An 18,665-nucleotide genomic window follows, 5' to 3' on the forward strand; every position below is an offset into this window, starting at 1 on the left:
GGTGACTCCTACATATGCAGCCATTTTTTACCAGTTAGGTCACAGCTTTGGATAATTTTCCTCTAACCAGCCATGAAGGGCCCTGGAACAAGAGAAGAGAGGGGACATATGGGAACCTGGATAGGCAGAGATGGAACAGCAACATGTCCAGGGACAGGGCCAATGAAGGAATCCCAAAGGTGGTGGCTGAGGGCTTTAACTGCAGCATGCCCACATGAAATGGTTTTCTGTTCGGCCTGGAGCTGGGTTCCTCTTCCATCACCTTCCACTACCCTTAAGCCATTGGTAATAAACGTCCATCACCCACCACACCTTAGAGTCTGTTGCGTCAATGAACTGAAAAGAAGGGATTTGTCCATGCTTGAGGAAAGTTGGGGTGGAGAAAGTCTACCTAGTCACATAGACCATGCCTCAAACAATCTATTCAATAAAAGGTTAACATTAATGTTGAAAACAATCTTCATCAGTGAATAAATATTTTATCATGCCTTAAAAAGTCTTGTCTAACTTTTAAAAAGTCAGAATAGGAGGAAGAGATAGCTTGCAAAGGAATTGGAAAAGGGCTGAGAAAACAAGAGTAACACGAGGAAGGGAAGAGAATATTTCAAGAATGTAAGAATAATCAGGTAAGACAAGGCCTAGAAAGTCCCTTTGGATCTTGCAACATGAAGGTCAGTGGGGGATCTCAAGCAGAGTTTTTGTTTTCTTTAAGAAAAAGAACAAAAGGCCCATTGGAGTGGACCCAGGAGTGAGTGGAAATAAAGAACATATATTGACCACCAGGGATGGTTCTTTCAGGAATTTTAACTAGAAGAGGTTACCACTATTAGAGAGTGGTAATTAGATGAGAATATAGTGTTGAGGAAAGTTTGTACTTACTGTTTTCCCTTTTTTTAAGTAGAAACTATATTAGTTTCCGGAGGCTGCTGTAACAAATTATCACAAATAGGTGGCTTAAAACAATAAGAATGTATTGTCTGCCTCTTCTGTAGGTCAAAAGTCTACAATCAAGGCGCTGGCAGGGCCACACTCCCTCCCAAGTCTCTTGGGGGAGAATCTGCCCATGCCTCCTTCCTAGCTTTTGGTGGCTGCTGGCAAACCTTGGTGTTACTTGGATTGTAGCCACAGCACTCCAATCTCTGCCTTTGTCTTCACATTGCCTTCTCTGTGTGTCTCTTAAAGGACAGTTGTCATTGGATTTAGAGCTCACTCAGATAATGCAGGATAACTACATCTCAAAATTCTTAATTTATAAGACCCCTTTTCCAAATAAGGTAATAGTTACAGATTCCAGTGATTTAGGGCATGGACATATCATTTAAGAGAGCCAACCTTCAACCCACTACAGGGGCTAATTGACTATGTATATAAACTGATGGGGTGGTCTAGGCCTTCTCAAGCAAGACATAAAGTCCAATGTCCGTGAAAGAAAAGCCTGACAGATTTAACTACAGAAAAATTAAGCATTTCTAAATGAGAATAAACACCATAAACATAAAAAGACAAGGGCAGAACGGGAGAAAATATTTGCCACATACATCTTAAATATATCTAGTTTTAACTGCATAATCACAACTGGGTATAAAAAATAGTAATAGTAGTAAAGAGTAGTAAATAGTCATAGTAAAAATAAAAATAGTAGTAAAGATAAAAAGTAAAAAAAGTAATAAAGTAAAATAGTAGTAAAACAATAGTAGTAGTAAATAGTAGTAAAATACTATCAAGTATTATCATAGTAGAATGCTGTAGTAAAATATAGTATAGACGCTCCTTGATTTACAGTGGGATTGCGTCCTAGTAAACCCATCATAAGTTGAAACTGTCATAAGTTGAAAATGCACTTAATAAACCTAACCTACTGAACATCACAGCTTAGCCCAGCCAACTTAAGCATGCCCAGAACACTTACATTAGCCTGCAGCTGGGCAAAGTCATCTGACAACATAGTAAAACATAGTCCACCATAGAATATCTCCCTCATGACCTCATGGCTGACTGGGAGCTGTGGCTCACTGCTGCTATGCTCAGCATCATGATAGAGTATTGTATCACTTTCTGGTGCTTTTTAATGAATCCATATAGTTTCTGCATCATCAAAAAGTTGAAAAATCATAAGTTGAACCATTATAAGTGGGGGACTGTGTTTTTCTATTATAATGATAGTGTGCAACAGTAGGAAAGTAGTAAAAGTAGTAGTCTAGTAATATAGTAGTACTAAAATAGTAAAAATTATAGTCTAGTAATATAGTATAGTAATAGTAAAATAGTAGTAAAAATAATAATTTTTCTACTGTTCTTTGGGGACCCCCATTTTTGTAGCAGGAAAAACAACTCAAACCTGCTGATTCAGAGTAATTTTTTTTCTTTTTCTTTCCCCAGGTTACTCAACCTGTTGGCAGTGTATTTTTCTTCTCACTGAGCACAGAGAGAAGTGTATGCACCGTTATGTTTTGCATTAGTGTGGCTGGCTGTGTGCCCAGTGACCAGGAGCTTTTTAGAAGAACAGAATTGTTCTTTTATCCAACTATGAATCACCAGTGCCTCGATCTGCCCATCACCCATAGAATCCTTATTGACTCATATAGATTTGAAAGCTTTTAAAAATCCTTGAGTACTTCAGTTTCCAGGGATGTTAAATAAAGCCAGGACTGCATTTATCATATTCCCAGCTGGGCTGTGTGAGGATTAATGTTTTATCATAAGTGATCTCCTGCTCCTTTAAAAAGGCATTAATTAAGTTAAAGGTTTTATTTTTCAAGGATATGCTTATTAGTTTTTTAATAACTTGTATCTCAATGTAGTCTCTGAAATGGAAGTGATAATGTTTTCATGCTTTCTCATAGAAAATCTGACATACAGGAGTACACAAAACTAATCTACGATTAATGTTCTTCTCTGGACATAATGTTGAGCAGTTGATCTTTCTGAGTTCTCTTGTTCTCCAGGAAGGTCCTACATGGTAGCTTGGCCTAAGGGAGGGACAGGGTGCATGCTTTAGGGAGACACCCCCTGACCTGATGTTGTGTTTCTCTCCTCCTCCCATTTCCCCTACCTTGGTTTCCCAGTGAGCTGAAGCAGAAGCTGGATGAGGAAGGCAGCAAGTGCAGCATCCTCTCGAAGCACCAGCAGTTTGTGGAGCACTGCTGCATGCGCTGCTGCTCGCCCTTCACCTTCCTCGTCAACACCAAGCGCCAGTGTGGAGATTGCAAATTCAATGTCTGCAAGAGCTGCTGCTCCTACCAGAAGCACGAAAAGGCCTGGGTCTGCTGCGTCTGCCAGCAAGCGAGGTGAGTGGCTGGTGCATTCCCAGGGTCTACACTGTTGATTTAGAGAGATTCACCTGCCACTTCCTTCAGTCAGGTAGAACCAGCTATGATTGGTAGATCAACACAGAGTATTGACCAAAGTAAATAGCTTGCTGAAGAGAGATGCATGGATAAGGAAACCTGTTGATCTTTATAGGGAGGATGAGAGAGGGCCCCCCAGGAGCACCTGGGTGTGAATAGAAAGGGCTTTCTTGGGATTGAAGATGCAGCTCCTACATATGTTATTCATCTTTTTGGAATTTCTCATCTGGTCTCATCCTTTCGTTCGTTCATTGCATAAGCATGTGTTGGATTCTTAGGAATTATGCTGGGTGCAGGAAACATGATGGTGAATTAGGCCAATTATGAGTGACTCAGAGGCATAGCAGATGGTGTGATACGTAAGTGCTGGGCCTTCATATGTGGAGATACATGCCCTGACTAGTTTGTCTATTGGCTATGAGGGCACTGAGCAAGGAGAGACTGGCCCTAGGGCTTGGAGAAAGCTTCATAGAGGACAAGAAATAAAAGCAAGATTGTGAAAGACAAAAAAGAGTCAATGCTGTGAAAGGGGAGATGAAGACAATTTTGCGAGGGAAATAACAAGCATGGCATTTCACATTCTCCCTCAGCGACCAGCAGAGCACTTCTTTGATCTGTTGAGTATTTGGAAACTGATGAGTTTGATAAACCAGTGTTTGGTATTTGTCTGTGCTGATCCTAGCATCTGTAGTGTGCATTGTGATTCGTATTTGCTGCATGCTTCCAAAATGCCTGTTAATGAGTGAAGCAGAGATGAGCAGGTCCTGGGAGCACACACTCAGAAGCCCCTGCCTCCCACACCTTTTCCTTCTTTTCTCCTTTCTCCTCTCTCTGCCCTGTTTACTTGCTTGTATCCTTTAATGCATCAAGACCTAGAATTTTCCCATAGAGCTAGTTAATGGGGACAGCTGCCAAGTTTCCTTGGGGTCTCCAAGGAATCAGGCTCTGGGCTACAAAATATATATATTCATATTCATTCCAGAGACACAAACTGAAACAAAAAGTGGTATGTTAAGCACCCAGTATCCAAGGCTGGGTGCTACGCAGGTCCTGTGCCTGACTTGGTCAGAGCAAGGAGCCCATCTGGGTCTCCACACGGCAGCTTGAAAGGAGGAGGAAAAGCCCTGCAACAACAAAGGGAAGGAGGAAACTGGGATTATAGATGAGCGTGCATCTGGGAGTGATCAACAGAGAGAGGTTCATCCATGCCTTCTATTTCTCAGTCAAGGTGGGGTAAGCCAAATTCATCATGTAACACATTTAAGGATTACGTGACTTGAATATTGTGGCACTGAGAACAAGACAGTTGGATGTTGGAAGAAATAAGAGTAGATCTAAATAGGCATTGCAGGAGTTTGAGATGCAGACATTCAAGCCAAGTTCCTGTAACAAATTATGAATCTGTTTTCTTTCAATCTTCCCACAGATTGGGAGTTTCGTGGGGCTTGGGACAGGTCAGAGGGTAATTGAGTTAAGGATATTGGACAGTGAAGAATGTAAAGACAGAATCTGGATAGTAAGGAAAAACAGAAAGGGGCTATGGATGGATGGGGAGAAAATGAAGGGGTCAGTCAGCCAGAAGTAGTATCTGGTAAAGTCAAAGAACTGTCACAGTGGGAGTACTTGATAGAGAAAATTGGAAAAAATGAAAATTCTATATAAAGAAAAAGACGAATTTGTGATTTCTAAAGTAGATCAGTTGAGTGGTGACCATGGGAAGAGGAGACAATGTCTAGAAGAAGAAGTTAAGGGACCAAAATACCAGTGCCCATATGATTGGAAAAAACCAGGATAGTGGCCACAGTATGGAGGTGAAGAATTGAGCCAGGTGACAAGTTTTTCTGAAATGAGAAGAAGGAACTAGAAGGTCAGGATGTGAGAGACATAAGGAGTTGGAGAAGATGAGATGACTGCATGTTATGATTCTGCACCTACCAAGTTGGGCAAGTCCCATGTAGCATTTGACTCAAACATCTGCCATGGCTGCATGCGCTACACTGACGTTTGTTACCAACTGGTGGTAAACACCGCCAGGACAGGGACACTGTCTTCTTCAACTCCATTTGTAGCACCAGAGCCTGACACATAGAAAGCACATGAATCTTTGTGACCCAAATAGAACAGGACGATGTTTATAGCAGCCAGATGCATAGTACAGAATGAGACTTTAGGAATTTTAGAGGAAAGGACCCAGAGACTGTTAGATGTCCTAAAGGGGTTTCATGGAAAAGGAGGGCATCCTAGATGGAACTCAGTTGGAGAGGAGGAATCAGGAGACACTCTCAGACAATGTGTGGCATGAGCAAACAAAGCAGAGTCCCCCAAGGTGTGTGGAGGGTCTGAAGCAGACCACTATTGAAGCGGGATGATGGCAAGTGATTGGGTCAGTTTGTGTGAAGAATTGGCGTTTGATCTTTAAGGGATGGCGAAATCATTGGAATGTCAAACCCTAGCCGTTATTAAAGTATACTATACTGTGCGTCAGCATATTCCCCCACAAATAAAAAGAAGTATCAGTACCTACATGATTTCATTTCTTTCAATATTTACCTATTCCTCTTCTCCCCGAGTAAGAAAAGTCACCAAATTTACTAAACAGTTAGTAGCAATAGAGTGCAGTCACAGCCTGTCAACCCCACATTCACCTTGAGTTGTATGCAGGCATCTATTATTAGTTACAATTAAATGACACATTGCATTAATCAAATACCAGTAGTGCTGAGTAGTTGCTGCACCACCTCAGAATCCCATCACCTATAAATGGAAGAACCTTGCCTTGCAAAAGCAAGATCTTCTGATGCCAACCATTTGCTATTTCTCTTGTACAATGTTGTCTCAATAATTTGTCAGATATTGGAAAAATAAGTTGTAAAAAAGGCAGCAATGGCTGCCAAGACTATATTTTAAATTTTCATTTCATATTTCTAGCAACTTAATGAGGAGGCAGGAGGCTTAGGTAGTCCCATTTCACTTAATCTTGCATCATGTTCGTGTTAATATTGCATGACAGCTCCTGAGTCTCAGAAGCTGAGCATTAGAAAATAAAGAACCGTTCATAGAAGGATACCTGGAAAGACATGCAACAGCCAGTGTACCCTTGTTCCATTTTTATTTTAAGAAAGTGGAGGGTTACTGAGGAGTCTTCCACATTCAATGTGTCTAGCTCAAACAGAACACACCCACACTTGTTTAATCAAAGCTGGCAGAAAGGGGATGCTGAGGAGAAATTGGAAATGTTGCTGCTTTAATCTTGTATTATGTCTTGAGATTATTATTGGCTGAAACCCAAAGGGATGGAGAAATTTGGTTCATTCCCTATTTTTCTGTATTGCTCAATTCAATCACAGGAACCTGTCTAGGAAAGAAATCCATGAAATATGTGGCATATTTTTGCGTCCTGAAATGTCTCTAAGGCCCTGTTTGACAGAGAAGTATGTCTTTCAAAGTACCACGGATGTATGGCCTGTGAGCGGACAGTCTTTTATGTTGTACCTGGATCACATTCTTGTTTTTTGAAGGATGCCTTAGAAGAGTTAATTTTATTTATATATCAACAAACTGTGTAACCCTTCAACATCACACAAGTGCTAGAGCCAAATTCATCATGTAACACATTTAAGGATTACGTGACTTGGATATTGTGGCAGTGTGGACACTCAGGGCTGCTTGTCCACTTTGTCCAGTAGCTCCTCTGCCCTTCATTCAATCTGAAACTCCCTTCTTGGTTAGAACTGATTTACTTTAGACGCTACTCTTTGGAACATTCTTCTAGAATTTTCATCTTCAAGCAAGTGGGTTTTTAAAACATTGTATGTCAGATTCTATGAAGAGCACATTTTGTGTTTGTATATGAAATCTCAATAGTTGATAGTAGGTCTATGAGGTTACGCAGATGACCACTTTTGTGAGGCCACTTTCAGACCCATATTCACTCCCCACTACCCATGAGATGCATTCCTTTCCTTATTTAAATGAAACCATTTTTGCTACATTGGTTTAATTTCTAGCTATTTATCCAGTGGCTACCATATGCATATGTTTTTTGAGATACTGTGGGCTATGAATAATTATAATAATAAAAATTCTTGTCCACAAAAAAGGAGTAGGAATTAAAGGTAGACATTCATCCTACAATATGAATAGCCTCAGAAGTAATAACTGTATCAAATACCTGGGGCTGTCTATTGTACAGCTGTAAATGAGAGAGTCGGATTAGAAACATGGCATTCATCAGGAGAGGACCCAGACAGTGTCAAGTCTCTAAGAAAAATGTGGTAACCTATAACTTTAAGTTTCTTCTTTTCATCTCAGTGAAAAACAATCCATATTTTTTTCTGTTTGATTATTTAGTTCAGTAAAAGCATTTTGAGAATTTTAAAGTTGTAATTGTAATCATTTGGTTCTTTGTTAGTAATTTTGCTTCATATATTTTGCATTAAAATGTATTTCTGTTATCAGTGTTCGTCTAAAATTTTTAGCTTTGGGAGATTAAAAAATTAAATGTATTATAGAATGAATGATGAATTACTTATTTTGGAAGTTCTATAGAAAATGGGATACTACTGAATCATCCCTTCGTCATTTTTTCATTATATATAGATTTATCTTCTTGACAATTTATTGTATGCATTCATTCAAACATTATGAATAAAGACATGTAGTACTTGTATTTAAGGTCTTCTTCAGGAAGCAAAACTTTTCAGAGTGAGCCCAGACCATACATATCAGTCATAATCATTTTGGGCCTAATTGGTTTGGGAACAACATTCCTACTTTCCTTGGAAACAAATTAGCTTTCTAGCTCTTTGCTTCATTATAAAAATTGTTCACTCTAACTTTTGTCATTTTGTACGTCATAGGCATATCTCATTTTATTGTACTTTACTGTGCTTCACAGATATTACATTTTTTACAAATTGAAGGTTTGTGGCAACCCTGCATTGAGCAAGTCTGTCGAGGCCACTTTTTCCGATAGCATAGGCTCACTTCATGTCTCTGTGTCACGTTTTGGTAATTCTCACAATACTTCAGACTTTTCCATTATATATCAAACTTTCTCATTATTATTGTTATGGTCATCTGTAATCAGTGATCTTTGATGTTACTATTATAATTGTTTGGGGGCACAACAAACCACACCCATATAAGACAGGACAAACTTAATCTATCAGTATTGTGTGTGTTCTGACTGCTCCACTGACTGGTGGTTCTCGCATCTCTCTCCCTCTTCCCAGGCCTCCTTATTCCCTGAGACACAACAATATTAAATTCAGTCAACTAATGGCCCTATAATGGCCTCTAAGTGTTCAAAAAAAAAAAAAGGGAAAAGTTACACATCTCTCACTTTAAATCAAAGTTAGAAATGATTAGTGAGGAAGGCATATTGAGAACCAAGATAGGCCAAAAGCTAAGTTTCTTGAGCCAGACAATTAGCCAGGTTGTGAATGCAAAGGAAAAGCTCTTGAAGGAAGTTAAAAGTGCTACTCCAGTGAACACATGAATGATAAAATGGAATAGCCTTATTGCTTATGGGGAGAAAGTTTGTGAGGTCTGGATAGAAGGTCAAACCTGCCACAACATTCCCTTAAGCCAAAGCCATATTCAGAGCAAGGCCCTATTCTTCTATTCTGTGAAGACTGAGAGAGGTGAGGAAGCTGCAGTGGAAAAGTTTGAAGCTAGCAGAGGTTGGTTAATGAGGTTTAAGGAAAGAAGCCATCTCTATAACATAAAAGTGCAAGGTGAAGCAGCAAGTGCTGATGGAGGAGCTGCAGGTTATCCAGAAGATCTAGCTAAGATCATTGATGAAGGTGGCTACACTAAACAATAGATTTCATCAATGTTGACAAAACAGCCTTTTACTGGAAGAAGAGGCCATCTACAACTTTCATAACTAAAAAGAAGTCAATACCTGGCTTCAAAGAACAGGCTGTCTTGTTAGGGGCTGATGTAGCTGGTGACTTCCAGTTGAAGCCAATGCTCATTTTAGCACTCCAAATATCCTAGGTCCCTTAAAAGGTATGCTAAATTTACTCTGCCTGTGCTCTATAAATAAAACAACAAAGCCTGAATGATAGTGCATATGTTTACAGCATGGTTTACTGAATATTTTAAGCCCACTTTTGAGACCTACTGCTCAGAAAAAAAAAAAGATTCCTTTCAAAATATTATTGCTCATTGGCAATGCATCTGATCACCTGGGAGCTCTGATGAAAATATACAAGGAGATGAACGTTGTTTTCATGCCTGCTAACATAATATCCACTCTACAGCCCAAGATCAAGCAGTAATTTTGACTTTTAAGTCTTATTTCAGAAATACATTTCATAACGCTATAACAGCCACAGATGATTCTTCTGATAGATCTTGGCAAAGTAAATTGAAAACAAACCTTTTGGAAAGGATTCACCATTCTAGATGTCATTAAGAGCATTTGTGATTTGTGAGAAGAGGTAAAAATATTAACAGGTGTTTGGAAAAAGTTGATTCCAGCCCACACTGATGACTTTGAGGGATTCAGGACTTCAGTGGAGGAAGTAACTGCAGATGTGATAGAAATAGCAAGAGAACTAGAATTAGAAGTGGAGCCTTACAGTGTACTGAATTGCTGCAATCTCATGAGAAAACTTGGACCCGTGAAGAGTTGCCTGTTACGAATGAGCAAAGAAAATGGTTTTTTGAAATGGAATCTACTCCTGGTGAAGATACTATGAACATTGTTGAAATGACAAAAAAATGATTTAGAATAGTTCATAAACTTAGTTGATAAAGCAGTAGCCAGGGTTTGAGAGGATTGACTTCAACTTTGAAAAATGTTTACTGTAAGTAAAATGCTATCAAATAGCATCACGTGCTACAGAGAACTCTTTCATGAAAGGAAGATCATTCAACATGGCAGACTTCATAATTGTCTTATTTTAAGAAACTGCCAAAGCCACCCCAAACCTCAGCATCCACCACCCTGATCAGTTAGCAACCATCGACATCAAGACCCTCAACCAACAAACAGATTACAACTTACTGAAGGCCCAGATTATTTTTAGTGTTTCTTTAGCAATAACATATTTAATTAGCTGTGTACATTTTTTGGGCACAATGCTGTTGCACAGTTAAAAGACTACAGAATGTTGTAAACATAAATTTTATGTGCACGACATTTAATAGACTACAGTATAGTCTATCTAACTTTTATATGCACTGGGAAACAAAAAATTTGTGTGACTCACTTTTTTGTGATATTCGCTTTATTGTGGTGGTCTGGAACTGAACCCACAATATGCCCAAGGTGTGCCTACATTACCTTTAACACAGAACAATTTGGAAAATTGTTTTCAGTGAATGGGAGAAAAATTATTCTTGGAACTGAAATCAAAACACAGCTCATTAAGCTTGTGGCATTTGCTTTGGTTTTTCTAAGAAAACTTAAGGCTTCATTTCTTTTTCCTTGGAATTGAGTATTATTTACTTCTATCTAGTCACTTATTACTTGGTATTCACACAGCCCACATACTTCATAAATTGCATCTTGTCCTTTTGGAATAAACTCCACGGTATGTTTTATTTATTTATTTATTTTTATTGATATATCTTAGTTGTATGTATTTTGAGGGTATGTGTGACATTTCGATACCTGTATATAATGTGTCATGATCAAATCAGGGTAACTGGAATATCCATCACCTGAAACATCTATCTTTTCTTTGTGTTGAAAATGTTACAATTCTTTTCTTCCAGCTATTTTGAAATAAACAATAAATTGTTGTTAACTATAATTTCCCTACTATACTATTGAATACTATAACTTTTTCCTTCCATTTAACTGTATTTTTGTACCCTTTAACCAACTTCTCTTCATCCCTTCCTCCTCACTTCCTTTCCCAGCCCCTGGTAACCACCGAAATTCTACTCTCTACCTCCATGAGGTCCACTTTTTTAGCGCCCACATATGAATGAGAACATGTAATATTTGTCTTTCTGTGCCTGGCTTATTTCACTTAATATAATGACCTCCAGTTTCATCCATGTTGCTGCCGGTGACAGGGTTTTATTCCACAGTATGCTTTAGAGATACTCCAATGTATTTGTAATATCCTTTGAAAAATACATTAAACAATTATCACCGTGGGCTAAGAATATGCACAAGTTAACAAATATATGGGGAAATATTGAACCTCATTAGAAATCAAGGGAATAGAGGTTTATGCTTCAAGTAGTTTTTTAAATTAAATTAGTGGCACTCTTTTCCATTGCTGGGGACGTATAAATGGACACAACATTTTACCATCATGTATCAAGAGCCTTTAGCATATCCAAGCACTCTTTTTCCCAGTAATTTCATGTTTGAAAACCTACAACTGATGATGTAAGATAATTTTTTAAATGCTGTACAAAAATGAGTTATACTGAATTATTTGTAATATAAAGAATATTCATAATCTAAATGCTCAACAAGAAAATGGTAGAAGTAAGTTAGGACACATTCAACGTGACACAATATGATAAAGCCTTTAAAATAATGTACATGTTTTGTTAGTGTGGGTAAACTCTTATATTAAAATGTTAGATTGAAAACTGCAATGCAAAATGTACATATAATCACTATGTAATAAGGAAAACATAGAAAAATAGAAAAGGAAATATACAATCAATGTTGTTAGGAGTAATCATTCTTTAGGAGCTAGGCTTGTGGATTATTTTCTTCTTACCTCTATTTTCCATTTAGTTTCCAAGTTTTCCACATTTTGCATGCATGCTTTTATAACCGGGAATAAATAAAAGAAACATAAAGAAATGTAGGACTTGCTCCCTTCTCTCTTCCCCATTCCAAAATCCTCTCCTTTATCAGCCTAGTGTTGCCCTTCCCCCCATCCCTGCCCCACTTTAAGCCACAGGGCTGATACCACCTGGCTTCCCAGGGATAATGGAGCCACTGAAGGGGACATGTATTTTGAAGTCCCAATTAATGGGCAATTTAGGTTAAGATACCACCCTGTCTAAATCAGATCTCTGCAGAGACTGTAACCACAGAGCTCAATCTGAATCATTGTCAAAGTGACCCTAAGTGACCATGAGGTGGATAGGAATTCTTTAAAATTTAAATTGCCACCAGTGAAATCTAAACATATTTTCCATTCACTAGTTCTTTAATATCAATAGATTAAAGAACAAATAAATGTATCAAGAGGACTTGCTATGGGTATGGGATTGAATTTGTCTTTTCAGATGAGTTGTTTCATTTAATCCTTACAAGAACTCTGTGAAGGGCAAGTGATAAACCACATATAGGGCCAGGGAAGTCTGAAACTTGGAATGATTATGTGGTTGTCTCAAGGTCACCTTGTTAGTCCCAAGTTCAGGAGTCTCCTTACAATGTCCTCAGGAAAACAGCCTGAGCCTCTGGGTCCCCTGCCTTCAACTGCTCAACAGGCCTCCTTACTCAACCAGGCCCTGCACCCTAGTTTAAGTCTTTAGAGGAATGGCCAGCCTGTGCTCCCTCACCTCAAAAGAATGGTGGTGATTTCTGCTTCCTCTTGAAGGCACTTGTGTCTACAAGGCACTTAACTGCACACTTGGATTTCCTGAGCAGCTGTAGTAGTGAGAACAGACCTGAACAGGGGAGTAACCATCAGGGAACACAGCCCCAACACAGCATAGTGGCCTCACAGCCCATGGGTATAGCATTGGCACCCCCGCTAACTGTTTTGTCACTCTGGCTGCCTTAAGTTCATCTTACCCGAGGCCTTTCAGCTCTAACATTTATCCTATCTGGACCACAGAGGATGAGTTGGTGGTATCCACTGAATGATTGAATCCTTAGAAGTCGGTGTTCTTAGTGAAAGTATATACCATGACCTTGCACATGAGGGGCATGAATTAAATCTTTAAGATATTTTGGAAACTCATTGGCCTCCCAATTCATCTTTTAATAGGATTTAAAAGAGGAAGAAAAATGAAGCTTTACCTTGGTATACAAAGTTTGACAGGCTTTTTATTAAATCTGTAATGTCCACAATATCTGAGCATTTAGGATACATTTATAGCCTGATCACCATAGGTTTTTATTAACATGAGTTTGTTTGCATAAGGGACTATGATGGTTAATTTTATGTGTCAACTTGGCTAGGTCATATCACCTAGGTATTGAGTCAAATACTAGTCTGGATGTTGCAGTGAAAATATTTTTTAGATAAATTAATTTAAATCAATAGACTTTGAGTAAAGCAAATTGCCCTTCACAATGTGGGTGAGCCTTATCCAATCCACTAAAGGCCTTAAGAGAAAAAAGACTGACCTTCCCAAAGATGAGGGACTTCTTCCAGCAGTCTGCCTTCAAACTCAAGCTGCAACATCCACTCTTCCCTGGGTCTCCAGCCTGCCATCCACCCTACAAAGTGTGGACTTGCTGGCCTCCACAATCTCATAAGCCTATTCCTTAAAATAAATGTCTCTCTCTGACACTTTAGCTAGATGTTAGCTAGAATGAAGGGGGAGTGGATGCCTTCGCAACCGTCATCGTCTGCCGCAAGGCATATTTTCAAATTACTGGAGATTTTAGCAACTGACAAAACATCACACTGGCTAATAGCATTGTTCTTATTAACTGACTATAGATTCATGGACCAAGGAACACTACTGAGAGGGCCACATTTTTTGGCCTTGGAGCAATTAGGGTAATAAGAAATCATGGGTTCTTAAGCTCTGTTTTCTTTTAACAGTCACCAGCCTAGCAGATGTCATCACTGACTCTGCTTATTTACATGGTAGGGAAAAAATGACAAATATTTAACTGCTTTACACTCTGGTATTTAAGTTTGTACCCAGTCTTGAGGCCTTTAGGCATTTCCTTAGCACCACCTTTTTGGCATATAATCAATCAAGTACATACCCACCAATCACACCAGTGTTTGATATATCTTAGTGGCATTACAATGAAAACTACTCCTGAAAATATAATAAGCTGCAGTATTAGATATGCTACAAATGTGCTTTAAGGTTTTTGGGAAAAAATAAAATGGGAAAGTTTATCTTTTGTTCAAGTGCCAGTATAAAAAGGCTATCAAATAGAAAACAAACTGCCATCATAGGTAATGCTCCTCATTTAGCCCCTAATTGATAACACCTTTAAATTAGGGGAGAAAAATCAATAGAAAATGCTCTTTAAAATTGAGGCAACAGTTGAACAACTTGTCACGAGTTGAGGCGGGAGAAAAGCCAAAAACATAAAAAGCACCTGTGACTCAGATGTTTGATGACTTCTGGAGGAAGAATATGCCCACCTCTCTGGTTTGCTTCTCATCACTCAGCCGTACCATACCAAGGACATGAACAGGCCTTACAACAGATAATCCCCATTGTAATCATTTTTCATCTGTCCATAGCACTTTACTGTTTTCAAATGTTTTGGTTGAGGAGTTACATCCAGGCCAAACAAACCTTGTTACAATGTCTTTTACTAAGGAACATAGCTCCTCTACTCTGGCCAGTCTTGGACCAGGATCTAGACAGCAAGGGTAAGCTGAGAGCCCCACAATAGATTCCAATTTTAACACGAGCTTGAGATTTTCTTTAACTAGATAATACAGAAATAAAAGAATTAATTGAGAATGACTAAATCCATGCCATGAACTAAACCATGTATGATTATTAGCATTCACATAAACATCATTGTAATTCAACAAATATTAATTAGTGTACAGAGGGGTTTTGATGTTAACATCTAATTCTTCCCCACTAAGGAAGTGGTAAAAGCTTAGCCAGCAGGTGTGAGAGGCATCCCTGGCTCTTTAGCGAGCTTGTGTGGTTCTTTGAAGATCACCAGCTTGCTTTGGGAACCATGCCTGGGCATTCTTTCCGTTCCTTGGGATGTAATTAAATATGAAGCTAGTTAGGGCAAGGGGATACTTCCCTTGCCACCATCACACATATCTTGTGATTCAGTTGCCTCCTAGCAGTGTTTATTCTACAGCTTCCAACTTCACTATCAGTTTTCCTGATTGAGAACATGGGAGAACTTATTGGGTTGGTTTTCAGCTAAGTACTTGCTGACTTTAGACCTTTGGCCTCAAGCTGGAGGCCTGCATCCCACATCTTGACAACCCTAAGCACCGCAAGTATACTCTTAGAGTCTCTTCTCAGAGTCTTTCCCATACCACAGCTTCTCCGGGCTTATGGTTTTCTTTTCTGGATAAACATGGCTGTTTCCCAGCTGCTGTAGGGGCAAGCTTTAATTAGAGAGAATTTTATGTAACGACCACTATGTGCTAGGCACTGCTCTAAGAGCATTATAAATATTAACTCTTTAAATATGCATAATTATACCACGAGGTAGGTACTATTATTTCTCCATTATGTTTATAGAGAAACTTAAGCACAAATAAGCTAAATAACTTAGGTTAATTAATAGATTAGATTTCACTAAGCAGCTTTAGTTTAATAGATGGAATTGGATTAACTGAAAAACCATAGCGCATTATAAAATGAAGCAGGTTGGGTGCCTTCCCGAAGTTGTCAGTCTGTGGTATGTGTTGGAATTACAGACTCTGGAATTAAATACTTGAATTGAAATCCACCATTCACTATGCAAAGGGTAGGGGTAGCAGTGCCCATCCCTTGGAGTTGTTGTGAGGATTAAATCAAGGAAATTTGCTTCAGTACCTGACATTTATGTGTTTAGTGAATATCAGTTACTTTTATTAATTACTGCTGTTATTGATGTGATAGTAACAGTGTTGCCGGCTTCTCTAGGAGCCCTAAAGAAGAGCCCTTTAGCATCTATGGACTATGCTGGAATGAAACTCAACACTCCCACCACCTTCCACACCTTCTCTTCTTTCCTCCCTTCACCTTCATGCTTGGTTCCCTATCTACTAGATTCTGGTAAGCTCCAGATTCACAAAAAGAGCCTCAATTAAGATTTTGCAGAAGCCTAAACAGTCCTATGTCAAAAGCTGCCAAGAGCCAGGGTGTTCTTCACATTTTCCCTCAGCCTGACTCATCAAAGCCGGCTTGTTACTGGGATTGCATTTTGGAACTAAGGCAGCTGGTATTTCAAAGGGGCTGAAGTTAAAAAGAAGAAATGAAAAATATCTCTTTTCTAACACATCAGAGCCCTTGAATGAATTAGAACAGCAATTAGAAGCTAACGTTAATCTAGACAACCTCCGTATGTCATAAAATAGGAGAATGCTGCTGACCTATAAGAACAGGCACCATATGCCTTGGTAACTCCCAGCAAGTCCTGCTCAGAGGCCCCAGTGGCTTCTCACAGACCATCCCTGTCCCAGAACTCATACTTTCTCTGTCTTAGTGGTGCACACATGGAATGATGGAGCCTCAAATATGTTATCAAAAAGGTAATGATCTTCTGCACTAGAAACTTGTGTTTTGGGAAGGCCAGAATTTTCCTCTGCTAGCAACATCTTCCAGAGGAAGGGATGGGGCTTTGCTTTCTTTTGGGGTTCTTTTCCATCCTATATCCATGCATTAAGTTCATGTGCTCTGCATCAGACAGATTAATGGGTTTGAATGCTGGATTAGCTACTTATTTGCTGGGTGATGGTGGACAAGTTATTTAACCCTTCTGAGTTTGGAAGTAACAGTACTTTCCTCAAAAGATTATTGTAGAGGAAAAGAGGGATACAGCACAAAAATCACTTAGCAATGACTTAGCTGCAATGACTCAGAGCTATTACTATGATGTTTTCATTTTGAAGTTGCTGCATGGGTATTTACTTTATAAAATATTTAGCATCATATCATTGCTTATGATTATGAAACCATTTTCTCAATGTGTAGTACTTCTTTTTTAGCACGTAAACAATTTAATTTCTATAATTAATTCCCATAATTTTTTTTCCCAGCATTGACCTAAGGCAGTTAAAGATACCACCACTTGGGAATTGGTGAATAAGGAGACTTAGGTACCTTCTGAAAGACTTCATAGGATCATACAGTGAATGTTTGAGGATATTAAGACTCAAGTCATCATTTAATAAACTTAAGTGTGTATTACTTTAAGTTTTGAAGTCCCTAGAAACTAAAAAATATGTGTAGAAGACTATAGCTTCAAGACAAACATCAAATGAAAACTATTTGTACTGTATCTCAATAGGCATTTCATTTTTTTCTGCTCAAAAGTTTTAATCATCAAGCTAAGTTAATATTATATAGCTAACATTTTTTAACTTGACTACATGAATGTCTTCTTTAATGTGCAATTTTTAAAAGTTTGCTATGCAATTATAAAGTTATACCAAGAGAATTAAGAATGAGATTACAAATACTTATGGCTCCTTCACTCAGATTATGAACTAAAACATTATCTATCCTAAGGAAGCCCCTGAATTGAATTTTTTAATTGCATTTTTCCCTTCCCCCAGAGATAATCACCATTTTGAACATGGTACTTGGGTTGTATTCACTAATGGTGGTTTCATACTTTCAATATGACTATACGGATTCTTTTTTTCTCTTTTTTTAAATTATACTTTAAGTTCTGGGATACATGTGCAGAACGTGCAGGTTTGTTACATAGGTATATACGTGCCATGGTGGTTTGCTGCACCCATCAACCCATCATCTACATTAGGTATTTCTCCTAATGCTATCCCTCCCCTAGCCCCCCACCCCCCAACAGGCCCCAGTGTGTGATGTTCCCCTCCCTGTGTCCATGTGTTCTCATTGTTCAGCTCCCACTTATGAGTGAGAACATGTAGTGTTTGGTTTTCTGTTCTGTTTTAGTTTTCTGAGAATAATGATTTCCAGTTTCATCCATGTCCCTGCAAAGGACATGAACTCATCGTTTTTTGTGGCTGCATAGTATTCTGTGGTGTATATGTGCCACATTTTCTTTATCTAGTCTATTATTGATAGGTATTTGGCCTGGTTCCAAGTCTTTGCTATTGTGAATAGTGCTGCAATAAACTTACGTGTGCATGTGTCTTTATAGTAGAATGATTTCTAATCCTTTGGGTATATACCCAGTAATGGGATTGCTGGATCAAATGGTATTTCTGGTTCTAGATCCTTGAGGAATTGCCACACTGTCTTCCACAATAGTTGAACTAATTTACACTCCCACCAACAGTGTAAAAGCGTTCCTGTTTCTCCACATCCTCTCCAGCATCTGTTGTTTCCTGACTTTTTAATGATCGCCATTCTAACTGGCATGAGATGGTATCTCGTTGTGGTTTTGATTTGCATTTCTCTGATGACCATTGATGATGAGCTTTTTTTCATATGTTTGTTGGCCGTATAAATGTCTTTCTTTGTTTCTTTGATTGGTGATCTGTCTTTTCAAAGACACTTTGTCTTTGAGTTCTT

At 38.7% G+C, this 18,665-nt stretch overlaps 1 protein-coding gene across 3 annotated transcripts in view; it reads left to right on the plus strand.

Annotated features, from left to right (window-relative positions):
• Positions 1 to 18,665, plus strand: part of MYRIP (myosin VIIA and Rab interacting protein) — a 448,068-nt gene that overhangs the window by 228,065 nt on the left and 201,338 nt on the right. For all 3 annotated transcript variants that reach the window (XM_063602745.1, XM_063602744.1, XM_034956167.4), the window contains exon 2: positions 3,066 to 3,287. In XM_063602745.1, the coding sequence (XP_063458815.1) occupies positions 3,066 to 3,287 (222 nt within the window). The remainder of the gene's footprint in view (positions 1 to 3,065; positions 3,288 to 18,665) is intronic.

This window comes from Pan paniscus, chromosome 2, assembly GCF_029289425.2.
Source record: "Pan paniscus chromosome 2, NHGRI_mPanPan1-v2.0_pri, whole genome shotgun sequence".
In the NCBI taxonomy this organism is placed as follows: Eukaryota; Metazoa; Chordata; class Mammalia; order Primates; family Hominidae; genus Pan; species Pan paniscus.